We start from the raw sequence: 17,241 nt of genomic DNA on the forward strand, positions 1-17,241 counted from the left end.
AAGTGAGTTCATAAGGCATGCATCTTCCACTTTTCGACTACTCATTTTTGATAACGTGCTCTTTTGACCCTTCTAAATTTATACCTTGAACCATATTTGAAATGTGCAGTTGCTCTTTCAACGATTTTGCAAATGCACACGGCTTTTGTCCTTAAGATACTCAGCACCCTAGATTTTCCCCCTCTCTGTCTGTATTCAGCTTTTGCGAATTTAATAATTTATAGAACTTAATTTGCGAACTTATAATTTATAGGCAGTGCATCTCCGATACAGTTGTTATTTATTTATTCATTCAGTCACTTCCAACTCTTCATGACTTCATGGACCAGCCCACCCCAGAGCTCCTTGTCGGCCATCATCACCCCCAGCTCCTTCAAGGTCAAGCCACTCACTTCAAGGATACTTCTGATACAGTACAGTGCAGTATTTGTGCTCATTATGCAGTAGTTGTACAGTACTTGTGCTTAGAACATAAAATATAGTAATTCCTCCACATTTGTAGTTTTATCTTTTGCGGAATCGATTACAATGTTCTCTGTAGGAATCTCCGGTCAAGTTCCTTCAGAGTCATGCTGGAGGTTCTGGAGGGAACACCTCTCTAGAAATCTCTGGGTTTTCCTATGCAATTCTATGGCTGGCTTCCTGAGCTTGGATAAGTCTGGACAGTTTGCAACCAAAAAAAGTAACTTTTCTGCACATTGTTATATACAGTGTTCCCTCACTACTTCGCGGTTCACTTTTCGCTGATTCGCTGTTTAGCGATTTTTCAATAAACTCTAAAAGACTATTATAAATCATAAAAATTATAATTTACATCTTAAGGAAGGGAGGAAGGAGAACCCAAAGGGAGAGAAAAGAAGCCCAAGTGGCAACGGGAGGAGGAGGTGATTCATCAACACACGATTAGTTGATAAAATAGTATATAACTACTGAAATAATGTATAAATATTAAAATAAATATAGCGTCCCTACTTTCCGGATTTTCACTTATTGTGGGTGGTCCTGGAACGTAACCCCCATGATAAGTGAGGGAACACTGTACATTCTTCAAAAAAAAAACCCTTTAGGGAAATATTAACAAGAGGAGATAACAGAAAGGAAATGCTTAGAAATTCACATCAAGTTCTAAATTTTCTCAACCGTCTGTTCACATTAGGTATATCCATCCGGATCCAACACAGGTTGACCCACAAATCACAATTTCTGATACACAGGATATTAGTTCATTGGAATTTTTGAAAATGAAGGTTCCTCACCTCTGACCTGCAAGGTTTTATATTTGAAGTCATATTCATCTTGGGCATCCTCCAGAGTTTTGATGAGCTGCTCTATTTCCTATGAAAAGGCCACAACCACATTAGATATTTCACTACATTTATTTCAAAACACTAGGAGGGGTCAAGCAATTCACGACGTTTTGCTGACTTACTTAGAATGGTATCCCACCTTCTTCTCAAGGAATTCAGGAGTATACATCCCTTCACTTTCCATTTTATCCTCATGACAGATCCATGTCTGTTCAATAACTAACACTCTGGAGACTCATATAATGAGCCACAGGAACAAAAACTCAAGTTTGAAAGTCATGGTATCACACATCAATCAGCCTCAAAACCAAACCCACAGTTCAAGTGCATGTCTAAAGAAAAGTAGGAGCAACTTCTTGACCTTCTGTCCCTAAAGGCCCAGAGTTTGAGGATCCTCCAAAATGGAGGGATCTGGAAGTTGTAATCCAGAAAGTCATTTTCCAAGCTTTAGAAGACCTAGCAGCTAAACACATTTGTTTTGTTTTAAATACAGGTTGACCATCCTTTATCTAGAATTCTGAAATTCGAAACACCTCATAATCTGAAATTACCCGCACAACTGGCTGAGACAATGATCATTCAATGACAAACATTTTTTGTTTCATGTTTTTTAAAAAAAAATAGTTAAAAAATGTATAAATTTACCTTCAGGCTATGTGTGCAAGGTGTATGTGAAAGAATTTCATGTTCATGCTTGGGTCCCATGTTCAGGATTTCTCCAAGATTTTTTGTGGGGAGGGAAGCAAAATTCAAAAAAGTTCTGGTTTTAAGCAATCTAGATAAGAGATACTCCACCTGTATTAAAATGCATAATTCTTTCTCTTGCCTTGGTCAGATTTTAAGGGGGCAATTTCTCTCTTTAGATGTCCAGGCCTCTGGTAAAACCAGCTATAAGCCATGTGGAAATGCAGCACGCTCTGATGGCAACCACAATAATGTTTCAAATCTATGGTGCTCAGATAAACCACTGCTTCTTAAACTGTGGACTGAGACTCCAAATGGGATCCCCTTGGCTCACTGCTTGGAGTCACAAAAAATCTAGCAACAGTAAAAGTTGTGTTGTCGAAACAGAGCACTTGATGAACTAACATGGATATAGCATATTATTTGAGAACACAGAAATGCTGGATCACTAACAACCACCATGTCAGACTACAGAGAAGCCACTGAAATACATAAGCATGTGGGCAATTTCCAATAGAAAGGAGGAAACCATGAAAATAACCAAAATCTGGCTAACGGTATTAAAAAAAACTCTAGAATCAGGACAGTAAATAAAGAACAACATTAAAAAAAAAACAGGGGAATTCCAGACAGGAAACAATCAGGGCCAGCTAACACCTCCCTAAAAGGATTCCCTCAGCAGGAAGCAGTCAGGCTTTGAAGCTGCAAGGCCATTTAATGCTAATCAAGGTGGCCAACTGCAACATTCACACTTGCCTCCAACAGACAACAGTTTTTCCCCCCCACCCTGGACCTTTCAGATATATAAACCCCACTTGCCTAGTTTCCAACAGACCTCACAATCTCTGAGAATGCCTGCCACAGATGTGGGTGAAACGTCAGGAGAGAATGCTTCTGGAACATGGCCATACAGACCAGAAAACTAACAGCAACAACAGTAAAAGTTTTCTGAATGCCACCTAAAGGCTGTTTTAGGCATATACGTGAATCTGTTGTGTAGTATTTACAGTGGACTCTGCAGAAGATGCTTCAGCTGGACTTCATAACATAAAATCAGCCTGTTTAGCAAGCCTTGCAAATGCTGATTTGTTGTGAGTAAATGCTTAATTTTATACCTATTTCATAGACAGACAGACAGACAGACAGCTGAGGCTACCTAAAAGTTTCCTGGGTGAAAGCAGTTGCGGGTAGGAAAAATTTATGAAGCCCTGAGATAAACAATTCCTGATCAAACACATCCAAGAACGAGAAGGTGGTCTTTGTTTCTAGTGTCATTTCAGTACACTTTCTGGAATGCCTTCTACATCAACATCAACTACCTTTTCCATTCCATGTCAATTTATTTATTTTACATTCCAGCACCTGGAAGGACTTCATACTTACTGTGACACTGTCCTTCACGCCTTTCACTTTGCTGTCTCGTTCCTTCACCCGACACAGTGTTCCTGTATTCTGAACATTTCCTACCTGCACCTGGAGTTTGGAGGGAAGGAAGAAAGGGAAAAACACAAAAGCATCTATATCAAAAGCATCACATCCAGGACAAAATCAAGATCAGAAAAGTCACTTTGTGGACTACCAAACCCAGAATTGTGGACATTTTCCAGATCTGTATGTAAAAGCCAGAGAACACAACCGTTTCAGTGAATATGCTCTGGAATTTATTTCAGACACTTAAGCATTTGCCCGAGATGCTGGACCTATTTTGACGATAAGGTCCAGCACCTAGGACAGGCCTCTTGAAGCGCATTTAAAATCTAATGTGAATTCACTAGCTAAGAAATAAAGAATCCAACTCAATCCCAGTTGCTTACATGGAGGGAAAAGCCTTACATGTCAAGTTTAAATCTGAGCTGCATGAGGCCACTCTCAAAACATGATGCTGTCACCCACTCATACTCAGAAATTTAACACTCCAGAGAAAATGTTACCTGTTCTGCTGACTGAGCAGCTTGGAGGATTTTCCTTTCTTCATATAAACACTTGGAGATCATCAGGGCCATGTACATGGGGTCTTCCTCGAAAGTAGTCTAAGATCAAACAGCAAAGGACAGAACCGCATATTCTAAAATTAGGCAATTAGTATATGTCTGATTTGTATATCTATTTTATATATTTATATAACTGGGGCCTGTAAAACATTCCTGAATACAAAGGCGTTGCTTTCCACTCTGATTTAGACAATATATCATGCATTGCTTTAACACACTTTTAGGGCTGAGTGTGATGCTCATGGGGGCTCTGTGTGCCAAGTTTGGTCCAGGTCCATCTTTGGTGGAGTTCAGAGTGCTCTTAGACTGCAGGTATAAATCCCATTACGTACAACTCCAAAATGTCCAGGCCAATTCCCCTCAAAACCCACCAGTATCCAAATTTGGGCATATCAGGTATGCATGCCAAGTTTGGTCCATATCCATCATTGTTTGAGTTCATTGTGCACTCTGGATGTAGGTGAAGTACAACTTCAATAAATCCCTCCAAAGACCTCCAGTATTTTTTGTTGGTCATGGGGGTTCTGTGTGCCAAGTGAGTTCCAGGTCCACCATTAGTGGAGTTCAGAGTGAACTATACATCCCAGTATCTACAACTCCTATAAATCGAAGTGAATTCTCCCCAAACCTCTCTAGTATGTTCAGTTGCTGATCAATTCCTCTGTTTGCTGTGTGCCATAGAAAAGAATAGGAAAGGGTTATGGGAGAGTCAGAGGGCGGGGTCATGCAAATTCCACAGCAATGGAGAGAGTAAGAAACACTAGGTTGTCTGTGGTGGAGGAAAAACAGAAAATCTAGAATGAAATTGTCCCTGTATGAAAACCACCACTTAGATCACTTGGGTGATGGGCAGTATGGTGTTTGTGAAAGACATTGGCAGGGCTCTTGTATATATTTACGACACTTGCTATAACCTGTAATGTCACTGGAGGGAGGGCCATTGGTGTCTCCTTAGTAGTGGGAGCTATAGCTGTTTGTGGAGGAAGGAGCTTGTTTGTGTATTTCAATTTTATTATGTGTGTGTATGTGTACACGTGCATGTATGTATGTATATGTCTGTGTCTGTGTGTGCGTGTGTGTGTATATACACACACACACATACATACATACACAGTAGTCTCACTTATCCAACATTCATTTATCCAACATTCTGGATTATCCAATACAGTTTGCCTCCCTCCCAGATCCACAGCTGTTTCTCTAGACAGCAAGGATTGAACTTTCTATGGATTTAATTTCTGACAATGTTGTTATTGTAAGTTTATTTTACGCAATTCTTTTTTTTTTTGAAATGTAATCTTTATTAAAAGAATTTTTTTTCCATTAATACATTGACCTATCTAAAGGAAAGGTTGGGGTGGGATGGTCGAGGTAAGTGGGTAAGGGAGGAGGTAATGGGTGGTGAAATGGGTAGTCCTATCCTGTATTTAGGGGGATGAGGAGGCAAAAAGGTGAACTCTCTAGTGGGCCAGAGATGGGTTCTGGATTGGGAAGGGACAGGGGAATGTTCGGGGAAGAATAGGAATGGGGGCCGACATTCGACTCCCGGATTGATACCCTATCTACAGTGGGGGGAGGGGTTGATTAGATGGAGGGGATGGACTTCCACTCTTCTTTCTTCCTTCTATTCTCGTGCTTCATTTTCCTTTCATTTCTTCTTGTAGGTAAATTTCCAATTCAGACCAGTCCGTTTGTTTCATTGGTTTCCCTGTGCTTCTTCTTGTCAGATAGGTTAATTTATCCATATTTTTAATGTCTAGTAATTTTTCCAACCACATTGTTACCGTGGGGCTCTCTGGGTTCTTCCAGTTTTTTGCTACTACCATTCTTGCGGCAGTTACTGCATATGTAAAGATTTTTATCTTATTTTCTTTTTCTTTTAAGGAGTCTAATGGATCCTGCTCTTGCATTTCAAGTAACCCTAATAAAAAATATTCAGGTTTACATTCTAAATTAATTTTTAGCATTTTTTTACATTCTAAGTGGATTGATTTCCAATAATTTTTAATATTTTTACAATTCCACCATATGTGGAAATATGACCCAATTTGTTCTTTACACCTCCAACATCTTTTGTCTCTGTTTCGATACATTAATCCCAGTTTTTTGGGGGTTAGATACCATCTATGGATAGTTTTTAGCCAATTTTCTTTCAAGTCAATTGAATAGCAATATTTTATTTTTTTATTCCAAATATTTTCCCATTCATCCATTGTGATGGGTCTGCCTATATTCCTAGACCATTTTAACATTGATTCCTTGACTATTGCGGATTCTGTATTCCATTCTATTAATTTGTTATATAGAATCGTTACCAATTTCTTGTTTTTCTGAAGTATATTGTCCCAAAAATTGTTATCCAAATTGAAACCCGTTTCTTTATCTCTGTTATAACTTTCCTTTATTTGGTGGTATTGGAACCAGGATATATTCTTGTATTTTTTTTGAACTTCCTCTATTTCTTTGATACCTACTATTCCAGATATTAAATTTGATTTTTTTAAGATTTCTTTATATGTTGGCCAATTGTTCCAGCCCAATAATCTACGTTGGTTAGCCTCTAAAGAGGAAAGCCACAGTGGAGTTTTCTCATATAAATATCTTCTATATTTTACCCATATTTTAATCAAGGATGACCTCACAAAATGGTTTCCAAAATTTTTATCAATTTTCATTTTATCGTAGCATAGGTAACCATGCCAACCCCATCGCAGATTGAATCCTTCAATTGTCAGTAATTTTTTATTTTCCAATTTAACCCAGTCGATTACCCATTCCAGAGCACACGCCTCATGGTAGAGTTGTAAATCAGGCAGTCCAAAACCTCCTCTCATTTGAGGGGTGATCATCGTGCTAAATTTTATTCGGGGCTTTTTATTTTTCCAAATAAATTTTGACAGTTCTTTGTTCCAGTCTTTGAATACCTTAGCCCCTCTAATAATTGGGATGTTCCTGAACAGATATAACAATTTAGGCAAGACATTCATTTTAATAACCGCAATTCTCCCCATAAGTGAAATATTTAGATTTGCCCAATTTCCTAAATCTTTTTTTATTTCCTTCCATTGTGCCCCGTAATTCAGATCTAATAGTTGGTTGTTTTTACTAGCTATCCAGATCCCTAAATATTTCATTTTTTTTACTATTTCCAAACCCGATTTCTCCTTTAATTCCCTCTGGCTTCTCATAGACATATTTTTAGTAAGGATTACTGTTTTCTTTTTGTTTAATTTGAAACCTGCCAGATATCCAAAATCCTCTATTTTTTTTAACCAATCTTTTATCATTTCTTTTGGGTTTTCAATTACACAAATTACATCATCAGCAAATGCTCTAATCTTTATTTCTTGTTTGTCCAATTTAATCCCCTTTAAATTTTCATCTTTTTGAATTGAATTTAACATAATCTCCAATGTAAAGATAAAAATTAGCGGAGACAGGGGACAGCCTTGTCTCGTTCCTTTAGTTATTTCAAATTCTTTAGTTAATTGATTGTTTACTCTAATTCTAGCGCTTTGCTGATGATATATTGCGTTGATTCCATTTTGAAATTGATTTCCTATGTCTATTTCCTTTAATAGTAGTTTAAAAAAGTTCCAATTGACGTTATCAAAGGCTTTTTCAGCATCCACTGCTAAAAAGCCCACCTCCTTTTGATGATTTACATCGAAATATTCTATCGAATCTATTATTAATCTGACGTTGTTCTTTGTACTGCGATTGGGAAGGAATCCAGTTTGGTCATCTGAAATCCATTCTTTTAGAAATTCGGTAAATCTATTAGCCAGCACTTTTGTGAAAATTTTATAATCGGTATTAAGTAATGAGATGGGGCGGTAATTTGATACCTTATTTGGATCTGATCCTTCTTTATGTATTAAAATAATTTCCGCTTTTTTCCACGTCTCTGGAATGATTTTTTTTGTTAGGGCTTCATTCATTACCTTTTTCAAGTGTTGAATTATTTCATCTAATTGTAATTTATAGAAGCCCGCCGTGAATCCATCAGGACCTGGGGATTTATTGGCGTCTAAATTTTTGATAGCCATTTTTATTTCGTTTTCTGTAATTTCTTTATTTAAAGTTAATCTTTGTTCTTCTGTAATTTTTTGCAATTTTAGCTTACTTAAATATTCGCCAATTAAATCTAAATCTATATTATCTTTTTTATATAGATTGCTATAAAAACTTTCAAAGATGTCTCTTATCTTATCATCTATGTATATCAATTTCCCTTGTGATTCTATTTTTGTGATTTGTTGTTTATTTTTCTTTTTTCTTATCATTCTGGCCAACCATCTCCCTGGTTTATTTGCGTTCTCAAATGCGTTCTGTTTTGTCCATTTCAGTTGGTTAGCTAAGTGCTCCAATTCTAAGTTGCTTTTCTGTTTGTGTAATATTTTTAATTTTTTCATAATCTTTCCATCACTTGGGTTTTTTTTTTATTGTAATTCCTCTGCTTCCATTTCTTTTTGTATGTCTTGTAGTTTTTGATATTTAATTCTATTTTTTCGTGCTTTCTGCTGAATAAAATGGCCCCTAGCTACTGCTTTATAGGCATCCCAGGTTGTTTGTGGACTTGTCTCTTGGTTATCATTAAATTGAAAGTATTCCATAGTCATCCTTTTAATTTTTTTAATGTCAGTTTCCTGTTTAATTAAATTATTATCCAATCTCCAACTTACCGGTTTCTTTTTATAATTTATATTCATAATCAATGGGCAGTGATCTGAAAGATCTCGTGTTAAGATTTTTATCTCATCTACTTTAGGTTCTAAACTTTTAGATGTCCAGATCATATCGATTCTGGACCATGAATTATGGCGATTGGAGTAGAATGTATAATCTCTTTGTGTAGGATTACGTATTCTCCAAATGTCCTCTAGATCGTATTCATCTTTTAATTGTGAAAAATTTATTGGAAGAGAGTTATTATTATTTTTCTTTTTCTTTACCGATTTATCCAAATTATAATCTAATATTCCGTTGAAGTCTCCCATAATTACAATGTGGTCAAAATCTGTCTTCCCAATTTTGGTTCTTAGTGCATTAACAAATTTTCTTTTGGGGCCATTTGGAACGTAAATGTTACAGATTAATAGTTTTTCAATGCCTAGGTCAATTTTTACTGCTATTATCCTTCCTTCCTGATCCTTAAATATTTCTTCAGATTTAAATTTTTCATCTATATATAAGGCCACCCCACGTTTTTTCTTTGTGTCCAGAGAGTAATATAATTTTCCCAATTTAGTATGTATTAAATATTTTGAATGTTTCTGGGCGATATGGACTTCTTGGAGAGCAATAATATTATAATTTTTCTTACCTAAGTAGTTATAGGTTCTCTGTCTCTTAATGGGCGAGTTCAAACCGTTAATGTTGTTCGAAAATATCTTTATTGATTGGGTAAAACTATTCATTAAGGGCATCTTCCATTTTCTCTCCTTCCTCTTCCTCCTCTGAAAGAGCTTCTTGATCTTCGCCTAAAATTGATATGAGTTGTTCTTCCACAACTTCCTTTGGCGACTCTTGTCTTCTTTTCTTTGCCTTTTTGGGGTTTTTCTCTTCACTCGATGATTGTGGTGATAGTCTTTGTGCTAGGTCTTTTTTTAGCTTCCTATAAAATTGGTCTGCTTTTTCTTCTGTTTTAATCCAAATTTTTTCCCCTTTATAAGTTAACATGAGACCTTCTTGTTTCTCCCAGCGGAACCTGATTTGGAGGCGCTTCAATTCATCCGTTAAGAAAAAGTACTTTTTCCGTTTATTGATAGTGGATGGTGGGAATTCTTTGAGGATCATAATTCTTTTTGTGTTGTAGGTAATTGATTTTGTTCTGGAATTGTATAATATTTCATTTCTAAAACTTTTCTTTACAAAATGTGCGATGACATCTCTGGCCACTTTATTTTTTTTTGCATAATTTGTATGTAGTCTGTAGACGCTATCGATTTGTTCAGCTGCCTCTCTCTCACTGCATTGTATGACTTCAGCAGTTATCTTGGTTATAATTTGTTTAATATTTTCCTTAGGGTCTTCTTCTATATTTCGAAATCTTAGTTGGTATTCTGCTTCATTTTGTTCAATTTTTTCTTGCATTTTTTCCAGTTTGGTGTTCTTGAATTCCATGGTTTCCACTTTTTGTTGTAATTTTAACTGTGTCCTCTCTATTCTTATGTTGTCTGTTTTAATTTCTTGAATTTCTTGTACGTTTTTTGCCACTTCCAGTTTAATGGTGCAAATTTCCTCTTTTATTTCTTTCTTTAATATAGTCATTTCTTCTTGCAATATTTTTTGTTGCAAGTCCTGTTTTACTGCGATCCCGTGGATCTCTTTTTGAAGCAAGTCTTGCTTATCTGAGATTTTCTGCATCTCTTTTAATAATTCACGGAACCCGGTATCTTCAGGGATTGAGTTTCGTCTTTGTAGTGTCTTAGGGTCTCTAACATCCTTTTCTGTTTTCCCCCTAAGGGTCGTTGTTTTGAAGTCCATTTTTCCTTAGTAAAGATTTACTTAAACAAGTTGTTCTTTTGGGTTGCAATGGCCTTTTTGTCTCTGGGTTCCTTATTTGCCTTCTATCTTAATATAGGTAATGGGAGGATTAGATCCTGGTGTCTCTTTCTTAATGCCCCTCTTTCCGCCTTTTGCCAGAACTCTATGGTTTGTGTCTCTTGAAATTAGTCCCTTCGGCTTCCTGTTCCACCAGAAGCGCGTCTCACCTCCTAGCCAGCTCCGGTTGCGGACTCCTCCCCAAACTTCGCTTGGCTGGGGCAGGGACTTACATAGACAAAACAAACTCCTTCTCAAGGTCAGTTAGGTCTTGCTGGCTTCTGATATGGCGGGCGTCTTTTCGGTCGCCAACTCCTCTGAGGGGGCCTTCTTCCGTTAGTATAATCCTCCCGTGGTTATATTCTGCAGTATCAATTTAAGAGCCTTGTTTAAATTACAACACTCCCCAGTGCTCTCTGACTCTTTTTGCCAGTTTCCTATCAAGAAGGCTGTACCAAAGGTGCTGTTTCCCTTCCCCCTTTGTTTTTAAAGATATGCAAAGTAATGCCTTTCTTTTCTCTTTCTCTTTCTTTGTTACTCGTTAAATAAGCTTTCGCCCACCACAAGTGGTTTCTTAGATTGCTCTATTATACTCTTAACTCTTATTATCTCTTCTGTTTTCTAACGTATAACGATCTGGCTCTGTGAGGGTTACGTGATCCCCCCTTTATAATTCTTTCTTCCCTTTGCCCATTGTTAGAAGAAGAAGATCCAATTCTCTCATTTGGGAACTTAAGTTCCTGTATCCGGAGCCCCCCGTTCCCCGGAGTCTCTTTTTTCTCTCACTTACTCTTGCTCTTCATTGAGATGAGCGTGGCGCCCGGCTTGTGCAGAAGCCCTCTTCTGCTTCACGGGTTGCTCCCTGCTTCGTCAGACTCCCGGACCCTCTCGATCATCCGCCCTTGAGGGACGGACGATTTTTGGGGTCGTCGGGACGCTAACTGACTTGGCAACCTCGCCCGCTTCGATCCGCGAGGCGAGGGGCAGCCTAAGGCTCGCTCTGGATGCAACCTCGGGCGCTTCTCCCAGAGCCCTGGGGAAGCATGTCCGTCGCCATGAACGCTCACCGGAAGTCCTCCCTGCTACCTATTTTACGCAATTCTACCTTTATTTGTAGTCAATTTGTTAGTAGCCAATTTTTTTAGTCAATGTTTTCAATTCATTACCATGTTTTGGTGCTAAATTTGTAAATACAGTAATTTACTACATAATGTTACCGTGTATTGAACAGCTTTTTCTGTCGATTTGTTGTTAAACATGATGTTTTGGTGCTTAATTTATAAAATCATAATGTAATTTGATGTTTAATAGGCTTTTCTTTAATCCCTCATTATCCAACATTTCCGCATATCCAACGTTCTGCCGGCCCGTTTATGTTGGATAAATGAGACTCTACTGTCTCTGTGTGTGTGTGTGTGTGTGTGTGTGTGTGTGTGAATACTTTCAAGTCTGAGGACATGATAGGCCATCTGAGGACATGATAGGCCAACTGTAGTTCAAAGAAACTGGGAGAGGAAGGGGGCAGATAATAAAATAATTATCCTTTGCCAATAGACGGATAGATACAAACCTGTAGGTTCCTTTTACTTTTTCGGATGTTGTGCTGCAACAGAAAGTTGTTCTCCTGTGTGAACCGGCTGTATTGGTCATCCAGCTGTGACAAAAGGTTCTGGAACAACAAGGTTGCCAGCGAAATATCACTGCTGGCATGGTCCCTAGACACAAGACATTTTGATTTCATTATCACTTTCAATCTTCCATGAAGCAAACCTCAGCATTATTTCTTTCTACAACTGAGAAACTTACAATATCATCACAATATCCACAATCCCAATCAATTTTAACATAACATTTGCTGCCCCATAACTAAGAGAAATAAGCTCAGCTAATAAATACAGCTGAATGTTAGGCTGGATCTACACTGCTATATAATCCATTGCTGTTGCACTGCAATTCCCAGATGTCTAAGACAATGTAACAACATTTGGAGGGTTACATTAATCCAGTTTCCAACTTTAAAGAACGTACAGCTTTCTTTGGTCCCACAATGAGACTGTGGGACCTTCTACACTGCCATATAAGCCAGATTATCAAAGCAGATAGTCCACATTATCTGCTTTGAACTGGATTATGAGTCCACACTGTTATATAATCCAGTTCAAATCAGACAATCGGGATTTTATATGGCAGTGTAGACGGGGCCTGACATCTCAGCGTTTTAGCTAAATGGGTTGTTTTTTAGGCATTTACTATGTAATATATGCATTTATGTACAATTATGACTATTATTATTATTACTACTATTGCAGGTCTCCTTCATATTTTCTGTTTTGACACCTGTGGATTTGTTTAACAACAATTATTTCTCCTACTTTCCAGGATAGAAGCAGCACTTGCTTCTCGTGATGATCTCACAGCTCAAGCAGCTCATGCACACAGCCATATAACCCAGAATATCAAGACAGAAAATCCCACAATATCTGCTTTGAACTGGGTTATCTGAGTCCACACTGCCATATATTCCAGTTCAAAGCAGATAATGTGGGATTTTCTACAGCTGTGTGGAAGGGGCCACCATCACCCAAATAGCTTGGATCTCAGCCTTATAGGACTATAGGTCACAACCAGCACTTCGATGAAATTTACTTCCTTGCAAGTCGTGTAGTCACGTTCTACAACTGTCTTCAAAAAGAGGCTGGGAAGTTACTGATGGCTCATAAGGCCCCTTCCACTCTATGATTCTACAAATCAGGCAAAGATCTATACTTTTATTTCTCCAAGGAAGGAATAATATAACAGTATGAACAACTGGATCTCCCCACAACCTTAATTGGAACCACAGCCTTTCACATCTTACTCAAGTTAGGCTCTTACCAGTCTTGGCCCTCCAGCCACTGTGCCAGGTATTGTCTGATTTCCATCGGAAAGCTATCATCATAGAGCTGGTGCACTTGTTCCAAAAATTTGGAATCCAGCTGCTGTAGTTTATACCACTGACTCATCCTGTGGAAACAAAACAGATATGTCTGTAGGGATTCACATTCTCTGCCATACCTCCAGTAAAGTATCCGGATCTGTTGAAATGTCATGCTCTGGGGCACACAACACCCCGAAACACACATAAACTTGACCTTTCCTTTTGATTACCTACAGTTCACTACATGCCAGAATAGTCTCAAAATTATCATGGGCCAATGGTATCAGCTGGGGTTTGGTTCCAGGACCTCCTGTGGATCCCAAATCCACAATGTACACAATGGTATGGTGTTTTTTTAAAAAAAAACAATGTACCTTATGTCAGAATTCAACCCCACACTGCCCAAATCTGCAGTCCTCAATGAGGAGGAGTTAGATGCCGAAAGATGGGAAAGATTATATATACTTCTATCTGTTGTGTGTTTTGTCATTGTTATAATTGGCATTGAATATTTGCTGTATGTGTGTTCTGTGATCCACCCTGAGTCCCCTTCGGGGTGAGAAGGGCAGAATATAAATACTGTAAGTAAATTAATAAATAGATCTTGCCAGGAGTAACCTGTTTTAAGACTAGCCAAAGGTCAGACTGGATTTGAAGGCACATAACAACAACAACAAAATTGAAACGAGAGGGGAGGAGGGGAAAGACATATAGATGGGACCTTTAAGATCAATTGATTTCTATTTGTCACATGTCCTTGATGGATATCTATGAAATCAGTCCAAGGGCCCTTCCACACAGCCCTATATCTCAGAATATCATGGCAGAGATATTCTGCTTTGAACTGCAATATATGCCAGTGTGGACTCAAATAACCCAGTTCAAAGCAGATATTGTGGGATTTTCTGCCTTGATATTCTGGGATATAGGGCTGTGTGGAAGGGCCCCAAAAGATTCTGCTATGTACCACTTGTCCTAAGGTAAAGGTTTCCCCCCGACGTTAAGTCCAGTCGTGATGTCCAGTCCAGTTGGTGCTCATCTCCATTTCTAAACCAAAGAGCCGGCGATGTCCGTAGACACCTCCAAGATCATGTGGCTGCATGGAGCGCCATTACCTTCCCGCCGGAGCGGTACCTATTGATCTACTCACATTTGCATGTTTTCGAACTGCTAGGTTGGCAGGAGCTGGGGCTAACAGCGGGCGCTCATTCCACTCCCGGGATTTGAACCTGGCACCTTTTGGTCTGCAAGTTCAGCAGCTCAGTGCTTTAACGCACTGTGCCACTATTCCTCCCTTTCTCATTTTTATGCTGCAGCAGGCTGACACAGCTGCCTCTCTGAAAACAGTAACATGCTTTTACAAGGCTGCTCAACTCCATAATGCTGCACCTGTCAGCTGTCTGAAATATGAAAATATGAAAATTAAAAACAAATGTATGGGTTCAAAAAAGTTGGATTTGGCAATAAAGTGCAACTGGAACAGAAGAAAGTAGAACATAGGAAAGGCTGGGTATTCGTTACTGTGTTTTAGGAAAACATGTTTAAGATGTTTAATCTTAAACAGGCAGCCTGGATGAAATGAAAATGCAGCTCTACATTGAGAGCCAATAGATCCGAGGTTCCTTCTACACTGCCATACAAAATCCAGATTATCTGCTTTGGCCTGGATTATATAGTAGTGTAGACTCAGATAATCCAGTTCAAAGCAGATACTCTGGATTATCTGGATTATTAGCAGTGTAGATGGGGCTTGAGCAAAGTCTAAGGCCCCTTCCATACAGCTGAATAAAATCCCACATTATCTGCTTTGAACTGGAATATATGGCAGTGTGGACTCAGATAACCCAGTTCAAAGCAGAAAATGTGGGATTTTCTGCCTTGATATTCTGGGTTATATGGCTGTGTGGAGAGACCCTGAGTCCACACTGCCATATATCCCAGTACAAGGCAGATAATGTGGGATTTTATTCAGCTGTGTGGAAGGGGCCTAAGACTGGTCCCTCTTCAGGGCTGCATTCATTCTGCATCAAGCAGTAAAACAAAATGTTTAATCAGCAAGTACATTTTGGCAACCCAGGTTTCAATGAGCAAGAGTGAAGAATATATACTTCCACCTGGCTTGCAAGTACAGTAGAATCTCACTTATCCAACATAAATGGGCCGGCAGAATGTCGGATAAGCGAATATGTTGGATAATAAGGAGGGATTAAGGAAAAGCCTATTAAACATCAAATTAGGTTATGATTTTACAAATTAAGAACCAAAACATCATGTTATACAACAAATTTGACATAAAAAGTAGTTCAATACGCAGTAATGCTATGTAGTAATTACTGTATTTATGAATTTAGCACCAAAATATCATGATGTATTGAAAACATTGACTACAAAAATGTGTTGGATAATTCAGAACGTTGGATAAGCGAGTGTTGGATAAGTGAGACTCTACTGTATTTGTGTTGTATCACTTGCAAAGTGCCATGCAAGCTGATGACGACTTGTAATAAATGAAGGTAGGGTTTAAAAAAGACTTGGGACACCCTTCAACACAACAATATAACCCAGAATATCAGGGCAAAAAATCCCACATTATCTGCTTTGAACTGGGACATATGGCAGTGTGGACTCAGGTATCCCAGTTCAAAGCAGATATTGTGGGATTTTTTGCCCTGATATTCTGGGTTATATGGCTGTGTGGAAGGGCCCATATTAATCTGCCGCCACCCAACTGAAAATGAGAGGTTTCATAATACTAAACTTGGGACTGGACTAAATTCTCTGTGTAACTACAGAAACTCCCCACAAGGATGAGTGCACCTACACTGTAGAATGGATGCAGTTTGACACCACTCTTGGGCAGGGAAGGCTGAAGACCTTGCAAAGCTACAATTCCCATGATTGTATAGAATTGAGCCATGACAGTTAGTGCCCTTCCACACAGCCCTATATCCCAGAATATCAAGGCAGAAAATCCCACAATGTCTGCTTTTAACTGGGTGATCTGAGTCCATACTGCCATATATCCCAGATCAAAGCAGACAACGTGGGATTTTATTCTGCTGTGTGGAAGGAGCCTTAGAGTAGTGGCAAACTGCATTCTTCCTCCAGTGTAGATGCACCCCATGGCAATCAAAGGAGAAGGGGGTCAAACTGCATGAATTCAGGAATGTAGATGCATTACTCACCTCGCAGTCAAATGGGACACTACCACAGCCACAAATTCCCCTGCCTGCCTTCTCCGCTTCTGCAGAAAACGAAACTACTTCTGACCGGGAAATAGCAAACTGCGAAAGGCAGGCGCCCAATCAAAGAGAGGCTGGTCGCTGGCTTAACCAATCCGAGAAGAATGCCCCCTCTTGATGGAATACCGCTGTTCCTGCAACTTCTTCTCCTCCCTCCTCTCTCTGGTGATGGATGCAAACAGCAACGTTGTCATTTTCATTTCGTTTCATTACCTTTATTGCCAAAATCCCAGGATCTGATCCCAGACTATTTTTTTTTAATTCCAGATTTTCTGGTAGTGTAGATGCAGGCCTCTTCCACATAGCCGTTTAAAATCCACATTGAATCAGTGTGGACTCAGATAACCCAGTTCCATGCAGATATTGTGGGTTATCAGCCTTGATATTCTGAGTTATAGGGCTGTGTGAAAGGGCCCTCCTTTAATTCAGTTCAAAGCAGATAATCTGGGATCAGATCCTGAGATCTAGGACTCTTCCAGACAGGCCATATAACCCAGGGTGTGATCCCAGATTATCTGGCTGTGTGGACTCATATAGTAAAGGTAAAGGTTTTC

General features: G+C 38.8%; 1 protein-coding gene across 1 annotated transcript in view; it reads right to left on the minus strand.

The window, feature by feature from the left end:
• Positions 1-16,760, minus strand: part of stat1 (signal transducer and activator of transcription 1) — a 57,774-nt gene extending 41,014 nt beyond the window's left edge. The window contains exons 1-6 of the mRNA XM_003217427.3: positions 16,631-16,760; positions 13,403-13,531; positions 12,099-12,243; positions 3,923-4,021; positions 3,375-3,464; positions 1,257-1,335 (exon numbers count right to left, since the gene is read on the minus strand). Coding sequence (XP_003217475.2) covers positions 1,257-1,335; positions 3,375-3,464; positions 3,923-4,021; positions 12,099-12,243; positions 13,403-13,530 — 541 coding nt within the window. The 5' untranslated portion in view covers position 13,531; positions 16,631-16,760. The remainder of the gene's footprint in view (positions 1-1,256; positions 1,336-3,374; positions 3,465-3,922; positions 4,022-12,098; positions 12,244-13,402; positions 13,532-16,630) is intronic.
• Positions 16,761-17,241: the final 481 nt, after the last annotated feature.

This window comes from Anolis carolinensis, chromosome 1 (assembly GCF_035594765.1).
Source record: "Anolis carolinensis isolate JA03-04 chromosome 1, rAnoCar3.1.pri, whole genome shotgun sequence".
Lineage (NCBI taxonomy): Eukaryota > Metazoa > Chordata > Lepidosauria > Squamata > Dactyloidae > Anolis > Anolis carolinensis.